General features: G+C 54.7%; 2 protein-coding genes across 2 annotated transcripts in view; both read left to right on the top strand.

The window, feature by feature from the left end:
• Window positions 1-33: 33 nt before the first annotated feature.
• UBE2Q1 (ubiquitin conjugating enzyme E2 Q1) lies at window positions 34-7,997 on the top strand. The gene is made up of 12 exons (XM_008628820.2): window positions 34-922; window positions 1,223-1,327; window positions 1,643-1,693; window positions 3,560-3,700; window positions 4,205-4,289; window positions 4,721-4,781; window positions 5,311-5,401; window positions 5,494-5,552; window positions 5,798-5,846; window positions 6,017-6,112; window positions 6,258-6,324; window positions 6,764-7,997. The coding sequence occupies exons 1-12, from the start codon at window positions 725-727 to the stop codon at window positions 6,793-6,795; spliced, it is 1,035 nt and encodes a 344-aa protein (XP_008627042.2). The 5' UTR covers window positions 34-724; the 3' UTR covers window positions 6,796-7,997.
• Window positions 7,998-9,537: 1,540 nt separating this feature from the next.
• SHE (Src homology 2 domain containing E) overlaps window positions 9,538-9,571 on the top strand; it is a 5,288-nt gene continuing 5,254 nt past the window's right edge. Inside the window, 1 exon segment of the mRNA XM_017727866.1 lies at window positions 9,538-9,553. Within this exon segment, the coding sequence (XP_017583355.1) occupies window positions 9,538-9,553 (16 nt within the window).

The following is a 9,571-nucleotide window of genomic DNA, read 5'->3' as shown; positions in this document are numbered from 1 at the left end:
GGAAAGGGCGGGGGCCGGTGCCCGGCAGCCCTCCCGCCGTCCCAGTGGCCCGGTGTACGAGGCTGCGGCCCCGTTTTCCCCGCTTCCCCCGGTTTTGTTTTGGGGGATTTCCCGGGGGGCCCTGAGCTGCCTGGAGAAGAGGCACCTGCGGCAGCAGCGCCGGCTCTTCCTGTCTGCTCTGGCTCATCCGCACCGGGGCTTTAGGGATCCTGGTGCTGGGTGGCTTGGCGCTGGGGTGCTGATGCCCTCTTTGATCACAAGTTACAACTGGTTTGTGTCTCCAGGCGAGGAGGGCCAGCAGGGCTTGGATAGCGCCTGGTGCAGATTCTGAATGGGGCCAGTGACCACGATTTTGTAGAGGGGCGAGTTGGGAGTGTGCCAGAGGCTTTGTCCTAGGTTAAAGGTGCCTGCCTGGGTGCTGCCGGGTTCTTCTGCAACTGCTGGTGCAGAGCTGCGAGGGGAGCAGCCTGTGGGCAATGTGGGATGCCCTCAGTGTCCTGCCTCAACTTCCTCCCACCACCAATCGCCCCACGACCAGAGGGTTGGCCAAAATGCCACCACCCTCCCTCCGTGTTATACCCTGGGCCGGGGGACACACCACAGAGCCAGCCCAGCATGGTCAGAGCAGGGGTCTGTATTGCCCTCAGCCCCAGGTTTGTGCTGGAGGGTGGATCAGTCACCTGTGGCCTGATCTCTGTGGTCCAGAGGGATCTGTTTGCAGAAGATGCTGGGCTGCAGCCCCCACCCCGTCTGGCTCACTGCTCTGTGCACTGCAACGGCCTCCATGCCACCAACACCACCTTCTCCTCCTCTCCAGGAGTCTTATCCAGCTGTTCCCCCAATATGGTCTGTGGAGTCAGATGATCCCAACCTGGCAGCTATCCTGGAGAGGCTGGTGGAAGTCAGGAAAGGAAATACGTTGGTGAGATACGCTTCGCTGCCTGGGAGAGGGGAGGGCTGGCAGCTTTGGGGGGGTAACTCCCTGCTTGCATGTCCCCAGCTGCCCGAGGTGGGGATTGCCTCTGGTCTCATAAATGTTCCAGATATTTGGGATGAGCTTCTCTGACTTTGTTTGAAGCTGGGGTGGGATTTTGCACCCATGTCTACCACTGCTTGGAGCAGGAAGGAGCAGCCCTGGGGCCTTTGCTCACTGGCTGCAGTGCTGAGGCTCAGCTCAGCATGGAGGTCCCCACCCTTCCCTGACCCTCTGTTCTCTGGACAGCTTTTGCAGCACCTGAAGCGAATAATCTCTGACCTGTGCAAACTCTACAACCTCCCCCAACATCCAGATGTTGAAATGCTGGACCAGCCTCTGCCGGCAGAACAGGTGAGTGGCTCAGGAGAAGGCTTCCAAAGCTCAGAAAACAAGTTCCCTGATGTTTGCTGTGGAGGCTTCTAGGGGTTACCAGAGGAGGAGCACAGTGGGTGAGGGGTTGGATTCCTGTCCTGGCTGATGCCAGCCTGCTCCACTGGGCCTTGGTGCTGTTTTCTGTAAAGGCTCTCAGCTACTCCTTGCTTTTAATTTGGTTCTGCTTTGTATATCCCTGTTTGACCTCACCTTGGAAGCGTCTGGGAAGGCAGGAGAGCATTTTCTCAGGACACTGACCACACAGTCTCCATCTCTATCCTTCTTTCCCCACAGAGTACCCAGGAAGAGGTGTCCTCTGAAGAGGAAGATGAAGAGATGCCAGAGGTAAGTGCCACCTCAGTGTGAGGAAATAAGCCGGAAAGCTGAGCACGGGGAGAAAGATGCTGAAAGGTGCGAGGGTACAGGGGTCTTGCCTGGGACAAGCTGGTGGTATCCAGACAGGGAAATTTGGCTCAAAGGCTGGATAGTTCTCAGCATTTTGATGCTGAGGATGCTGAGGTACAGCCGGCTGCCTCATATTCACAAACCCCAGGAGAGCACAGAGGCTGAGCAGCGTAGCCATGGCCTCCAAAGGCAAGTGGATGAGCTGTGAGCAGAGCTGCTTGGACAATAATGCTGTTCTCTAGAGCCTGCAATTTCTGAGTGAGAGATGGGATTTCCGGGCTGCTGTTGCTGGCGGGGAAGTCACTGTTGCACGGGACTCCCACAGAGAGGATTAGGTCAGGTGGCTGAGTGTGCAAGTGAGCTAATTGCCAGGAGTGGTGGAGGCAGCCACACTTCACTGCAGGCTGAGGGCACCTTGCTGCAGAACCCACAGGCTCTGGTTGTTTGGTTTGCAGTTTGGAGATCTCTAGAAGTGGGTGGAATAATCTTGAATCTCCATGGTGACATTCAGCAATGCCTCACACACGCGAGCAGCACGGGCACTGAGTCAGCAGTGCCGTGGAGCCTGGGGGCAGGTCACTGAGCAGCAGCACCCCAGCAGTCGGGGGGTTTTAGCAAAGTTAATTGCTTGCTAAATTAAGACTGCGCTTTGCCAGGGTCTGCGGGGAAAAGAGGGAGGGTTAAACTGGCACCAGCATAACCTTGTGAATCTGCAAATCTGCTGCTTCATGGCAGATCAGTGTGTGCAAGGCCTCCACTCCTGTGGGCTGAAAAATAAACCCCCAGGAGCTGAGCATTCCCCCTTGTGCTTTTTTGCTAAGGCTGTGTGTTCTCTAAGGGAGAACACTCACGTAGAGCAAAGTGGGATTTGTTGAGCTGTGTGGAGGAGTGGAGCAGCAGAGCTGTGCCCTGGCACAGAGATTCATTATGCAGGTTAATCTACTCGAGGGATTTTCTAGGAGGATCTCTTTTCCTGTGTGGATCTAAAAATGTCAAAGCCCTTCCAAAACGCTGCTCAACAGCCACGGCTAGACCAGAGAAGCCAGAGTAAACACTTGTTCAGAGGGTTTAGTGCCAGCGCTGGAGCAGTGCATACCCACAGCCATTTCCAGGAAGCTGACCCCTGTGTGCATGGGGAGAGACTTCTGTCATGGGCCCAGATGACTGCAACTGGCTTTTGCTATCAGGGTCTTGCATTGCCGTGTGTTACTGTGGGAAACAGTGAGGGGCAGAGGCTCTTCTGGGGTCAGGTACCACACTTGGAGTGTGCTGAGCTGATCTACGGAGAGCCCCCAGACATGCTGTGAAATACCCACTCTTCTTGAGGGACTAACATGGTGTGCAGCTGGATTTGGGTGCAAGGGTCTGTTCCTGTGGTGCCGGTGACTGGTGTCCATGTTGGGGTTTGGCTAGCGAAGGGGGCCCGGGTGGCCTGGCAGTGCTGTGCTGGGGGCTGTGCTTTGTTCCAGCCATCCAGCAGCACAGGGCAGGCTGCTGAAGCCACAGGTGTGCCAAGATCCGGGGCCACTCGGTTACATGGGGCTCGTTGAGGAGTGAGATATTAATGGCTCATTATGAACAGGCATGAGACATGGCAGGGAAAAATCCAGCAAACAAAGAGCTTGTGTGAGTCCAGTGGAATGTCCAGGCCTTGCGTCTTCCACTCTATTTGTACCTCAGATCAGGAGCTGGGGATTCCTTGGGCAAGAATTGCACTAGGAATCCTTCCTGGGTCAGGGCAGCTCAGTACCCAGAGCAGGGAGGAGAAAAGGCACATTTCTTTGAGCTTTCCTCTTCTCTTTCCAGGACACTGAGGACTTGGACCACTATGAGATGAAAGAGGAAGAGCCGGCAGATGGGAGGAAGACAGAGGATGAAGGCATTGGGAAAGAAAACCTGGCCATTTTAGAGAAAATAAAAAAGAACCAGAGGCAAGATTACTTAAATGTACGTGTCACCCAGTGGGCAGCTGGGCTGGGGAAGCAGAGGGACTCAAGGGCAAGAGTGATGGAGGCCCTTGCCAGCCCTCCAGCCCTAAATCAGAGGGGTTGTCCCCAGCCAAAGGTACAGCAGTACCAGTTCCCTAGGGCTGATGGGGCTGAAGCAGAGAAGTCTGTGAACTGCCTCTGCAGCTCAGGGAGGGCACTGGGTTGCCCCCAGGAGCTGTGCCCCCACAATCACCTGAGGCTGTGGAGGTGGCTGGTGGGTTGTGCTTTTGTACCCCTGGGCTGAGATTCAGAGACAGTAGAGAGGACACAGAGGTGTTTGTGCTGCAGCTCTGCTGCCTGAGGTGACATATTTGGGGCAAGGGGCAGACTGAGACGTGATGGGCAGGATATGGTCTGGTATAGAGGCTGGACAGAGTTGTAGCTCAGGTGTTGGCCTCATAGAGCAATAGCCATGGTGGGTGCAGCATAACAATACAACTTTCCCCCTCCCTGTTCCTTGCAGGGTGCAGTGTCTGGGTCTGTGCAGGCCACTGACCGGCTAATGAAGGAGCTCAGGGATATTTACCGATCACCAAGTTTCAAGGGCGGTGAGTGCTGCCAGGAGCTCCTTGGAGGAGGATTCCTCCTTGTCCTGTGGGGTACCCAATGGGCCTTGGGGCTGTTCTGCTCAGCTGAGGGGGAGGGTCTCTGGCATTTGATGGCTGTGGCTCTCTCAAGAGTCAACAAAGCCACCTTACTCTCTCTGTTCCCTGCCACTGCTGGGTGGAAGTGAGGAGCATGCTGTGGGTTGGAGAACTATCTGACTTCGGGGGGATGGTGTTCCTATTCCTTTCCTGAGCCCAGGGACTCAGAGAAAGAAACTGCTTCCCTCAGGACTGTCCCGGATAAGTGCTGCTTTCATGGAGGGACTGTCCCAAGCGAAGTTGTGCTGCAGGACCCAGGGGATTTGAAATCTGGGTGATGACGCAACCCCCTCTCAGTGTCCCCCTGCAGTGACCCACCTGTGTTCTCCTTGCAGGATACTATGCAGTTGAACTAGTGAATGACAGCCTGTACGATTGGAACGTCAAACTCCTGAAGTAGGTGGCCTGTCTTGGGATCATGCAGTTGTGGTGGGTTTTGGTGATGGGACTGTCCCTGTGAGCAGAGGGGACATGAGCATGGCAGGGGAGCACCAAGCAGACCTTGGGTTAGCCTCTCTCAGGCAGCTGGCTTGCTGTCTCCATGACAAAAAGGAGATGATATCTCCAGACAAGATGAGGTAATTGGAGGACTCTGCAAGTCTCTGCTGTTCCTAGAGTCCGGAAAGAGGTGCAGCAGGCAAACCCTCAGCTTTCACACCCTCCAGACACCAGTGCTGCCCTTTCCGTGGGCCAGGCAGCCTTTATTTTTAAGCTGGCAGCATGGAAAAGGGGTGTGATGGTCTTCTCTGCAAGCCGGAAGCAGAATGCTGGCAGCCCGTGCTGTCGCTGCCCTCAGTGAGAGCCTGAGGGCCCCATGTGACTGCCCAGCTGTGCAGGTAGGGCAGCTCTGGGGTGTGGTGGCAGTGAGCACGGCTGACCTGAGGTGCACAGCCTTGACTGACCCTCTGGGGTTTTCCTGTCACAGGGTTGACGAGGACAGCGCTTTGCACAACGATCTCCAAATCCTCAAAGAGAAAGAAGGAACAGATTTCATCCTCCTCAACTTCTCTTTTAAAGTAAGGCTCCCCCCTTCTAGAGAGATCCCTGACTCAGCGAGGCATCAGAGAACACCTTTCTCAGTGGCTTTGTTTCCTTTCTCTCATTCCAGGATAACTTTCCTTTTGATCCACCATTTGTAAGGGTTGTATCCCCGGTGCTGTCAGGGGGGTGAGTATCTGTCTCTGCTCTGCAGTGCTGCTTTCTGCAGTAGTTTCACTGGGTTTATCCAGTGCTGTGCAATCCTGTCACTTCCTTGACATGGATTTGTCATTGGGAAGCAGACAGGGGAGGGTGGAGTTTTTAGCATATTTTTTTCATCAGAGAACTAATCGGAGAAGGTGTTTCATCTCTGGAGCAGTGGGTGGGTACGATTGCATCTATCTGTGCAGTGACTTTGTCTGATTCCTTCCCAGGTATGTTTTGGGTGGCGGTGCCATCTGCATGGAGCTGCTTACGAAACAGGTGGGTGCTGGTCCCTGCAGGAACTGGGGGAGCTGTTCCTCCTGCCACACCCCGTATCCCTGACAGCTCCTGCTGTACCACTGCCTGGCAGAGCTGGGCAAGGCCCTTTGGTTGCACGGGGAGCACAGTCTCTGGGTGGGTCTGGCCTCACCGTGTGTTTGGTCCCTCAGGGCTGGAGTAGTGCCTACTCCATCGAGTCGGTGATCATGCAGATCAGTGCAACGCTGGTGAAAGGGAAAGCGCGAGTACAATTTGGAGCCAACAAGGTAGGGCCTGGACAGTAGGAGAATGGTGGGTGCCAGTGGGGTGGCAGAGGGGGGCACAGCCAGCTCTGGCCACACAGGAAGGGTGTGTGGGATGGCTTCCCCAAGGTTCCTGCTGGACTGATGGTCTTCCTGCCTTCCCTTGCAGAACCAGTACAGCCTGACAAGAGCACAGCAGTCCTACAAGTCCCTGGTTCAGATCCATGAGAAGAATGGTAAGGGTTGAGGGAGAGGGCTTGCATTTCCCCTTGCTTGCTCATTTGGGCTCCCCAGACAAGCCGCTCGAGTTTTAGCCTTCCTCAAGTGCAGAGGTGACCTGGAAGTGGTGGCAGCGGCAGTGGCAGCTGCTGTAACACAGTGTGGCTGCAGAGTGCTGCTGCCCTCTCTGCTGCCCAGTGCTGGGCTCCAGTGGCTGTAACTAGAGGCAGCACGTCACTGATTGCTTGGACTTGATGGTCTGAGGTCTTTTCCAACCTAAATGAGTCTGTGATTGCCCGTGTGGTGTTGGGAAGTAAGCCAGAGGGAAAGCCCGCAGTAATCGGGGATATGTGGCTCTTTGGAAGTGGGACTTGGCTGCTTTCAGCAGCTTTTCCAGGTGGAGATTCTTGTTGCCCATGCAGTTTCCTCCCTCACGGATCTCTCTCCTCATTTCAGGCTGGTATACACCGCCCAAGGAGGATGGCTAATGTGGATGCTGCAGGACCAATCTGAATATCTTCTGGATGCTCTACTTGGATCTTAGTGATGCCTCTTGGCTTTCTCCCAGGATGTAATAGCTCTGCCTGTTGCAGGACAATACTGGCTGTTCAAAACTCTAAATAACTGTTTAAGGAGTTGGACTGACCCAGAACACTTGATGGGCCCATGCTAGCAGGCATTCTTGTTAAAACAAACTCTTGAGCCTCTTGTATTGCTGGAAACTTTTGACTCTACTCCAGTCTAGAGCATCCTCCTTACCTATGCTATGGATTTAATTTATTTTCTTATTTCATGTACACTGCTTTTTTTTGTTACGGTGTATGATGGATGTGTATGGAAAATGTATCTTTGGAGAAAAATTACAGTTTGTTAATTTGAGAATGCTGGTCTAACAAATTTTTCCAAGCTCCTGCTGGGTGGGCTGTACCCTGCAAACCCTGCTGCAGCCCTGGTCCCAGGAGCTGTGGTGGGCCCAAGCCCTGCAGGAAGAGCTGGAGCAGCTGCCTTGGAAGAAGAAAAGCCCTTTTTTCTTTTTTGGCATTAAGGGAGCAGGATTTCTGCCCCATCTTCCTTGGGCAAACCCAGCTTTTCTCTATAAACTGCAGACCTACAACTCAAAGCACAGAGGGGAAGATCTGTGAGGCTGTCCTCTCCCCTGCAGTGGATGAAGGGTTTGTGGGTGTATCCCAGGGCTGCCAGCTCCCACCCCACACTTCTCCCTGTCCTCTTGCCGAACAGTAAGATGAGCTGAGGCCTGAGCTTTGTCCTGTTTCTCCCCACTAGCCATGCGGGGAGGCTGAGCCCCTTGTCCCTGTCCCTGCTGTGCTGTGGCTGCAAGCTGCTGCAGGGAGTGGAGCATGGGCACTGCTCTGTCCTCCCATCCCTGACCAGGACCTGTTCTGGCAGTGAACACCCCGTTCTATGGGGTTTTACTTTACTTTCCTTAAGCTGTTGTTCCTGCTTGCCTTTGTACTCCAGCCCTCCATGGATGGGGTTGCTGCAGTTGTGGCCTGTTGTCTTGAATATCCACAGCCCTGTTTTGAGTCTGCTGGAAGGAGATTTGGGTGTTGGAGCTCCTCTAACTTGGGCCATGTCCTCGTCTGGAGGGCAGAACTGACGCACTAGTGTCAAAGATGGAACCATGCGTATTAATTCACTGTGTTTGAATAAAAGTCATTAGAAAATCAAAGAGCCTAAGAACTCCATTATCTGCTTCAGCAGCTGCTTCCCTGTCCTGCTCAGGGCCTTGGAATAAAAAGATGCTGTTAGGAGAGGGATTGCTGACGGCTGCAGGAGTGGCTCTGCCCTCAGCTTGGGGACTATTTTTAAGTGCTTTGCTGAAGCACCAGAGGATTTGTGATGCTGAATAGCTCTGCCCTATGTCCTCCAGACCAGACCAGCACCTGTCGGGGTTCTGGGTCCTCTCCAACCCTGTTCCTAGTACCTGGGGCTGGGGGGGCAGAGGTAGCTGCACTCAGCTCCCACCTTTAGCTCAGGAACCTGCTGGGTAGTGGGTTAAGTCAGTTAATGAAGGTTTAAAACACTTGTGGGGCTTTCTCTTCGGTGAAGCAGGGGCTGCTCTGCTGAGCCCAGTGATGGGGTTGGGTTGGGATTGGGTACTCCAAGTTGGTTGGGAGAGCTCATGGCACACACTCCCAAATCATGGCAGCTTTACAGTAAGGCTGGGATGAGCAGGAGAATTGAAGAGGGCCCTGCAGGACACTCTGTCACTGGAATGCTGACCTGGCAAGCGTCGAGGCTGAAAGTGCAGCAGGAGCAGGTGTCTAGCAGGCCATCTGCCAGTCCTGTCTATTCACACCTGCCCCAGCGAGGAGTCATCCCACTCTGAGCCAGGCTTGGCCTTCATTGCCTCCATACTGGCTCAGGGAAGCTTGACTTTTCAGGGAAGCAGGTGTGTGGTGCTGTCACCACTGCCAAAGGTTCTCCCAAAGCATTCATCTGCAGGAGCTGGCAGAGAACAAGGATGGGGGAAGACTTCCCGAAGGAGACACGTGGAACATTGGTGCGAACACCACTGCAGCACAAAGCCATCAAGACAGTGCTGCCTGCGTGCATGTCCTATTGAGGCCCCATAAAAATTGAGGGGGACTGAAATCTGCCAAGGAGAGAAAAGGAACCAGCACTCGAGTTTACTTGTGAGGAAGTGCAGTTTTCCTAGGCCTCAAAAAGGCAAAGCTGAAGCCAGCCAAGATCCCACTGTCAGTTCGGGCACCAGCCTGCCAGTGGCATCACACCACTGCAAAGGCACATCCTGCCCAGCAGCACCAGCAAGGAAACTGCCATCACTTCCTATAGCGCTGCCAGCACCCAGCACCTCCCCCTGTAGACAAGAGGAGCCCGTATTCTGCCACAGACTCCCATCCTGGGGGCTATGGGAGCAATTTTGCCATAAAGCCCTCCCCTCTTCCCATGCAGTTGCAAAGGGGAAAGGTTTGCTGTTGTAAGGGCCCCCCGGCACTGCAGCCCGACAGGAAGCCGAATCACCGGGCTCAGCCGGGCTTTTCCGGCAAGGTGACAGCACGGCCAGACGTAGAACTTGGCCGGTGTGGTGTGAGGCACGGCCGTGGCGGCAGAGAGTGCACTGGCTGCACACAGTCAGTGCCTGTGCCCTGTCAGGCTGTGCCCAGGGGGCTGCACACGGGGGGGCTGTGCACAGTCCCCATCCACAGGGAGCATACAGTTCATGTCCAGGCTCATCCTTAGGGTCCATGCCCAGAGTCTGTGGTGGGGGGCCCCGCACGC

This window comes from Corvus brachyrhynchos, unplaced genomic scaffold (assembly GCF_000691975.1).
Source record: "Corvus brachyrhynchos isolate BGI_N302 unplaced genomic scaffold, ASM69197v1 scaffold122, whole genome shotgun sequence".
Taxonomy (NCBI): Eukaryota; Metazoa; Chordata; class Aves; order Passeriformes; family Corvidae; genus Corvus; species Corvus brachyrhynchos.
The sequence above is the reverse complement of the archived record's forward strand: the minus strand, read 5'-3'. Positions and strand labels throughout refer to the sequence as shown.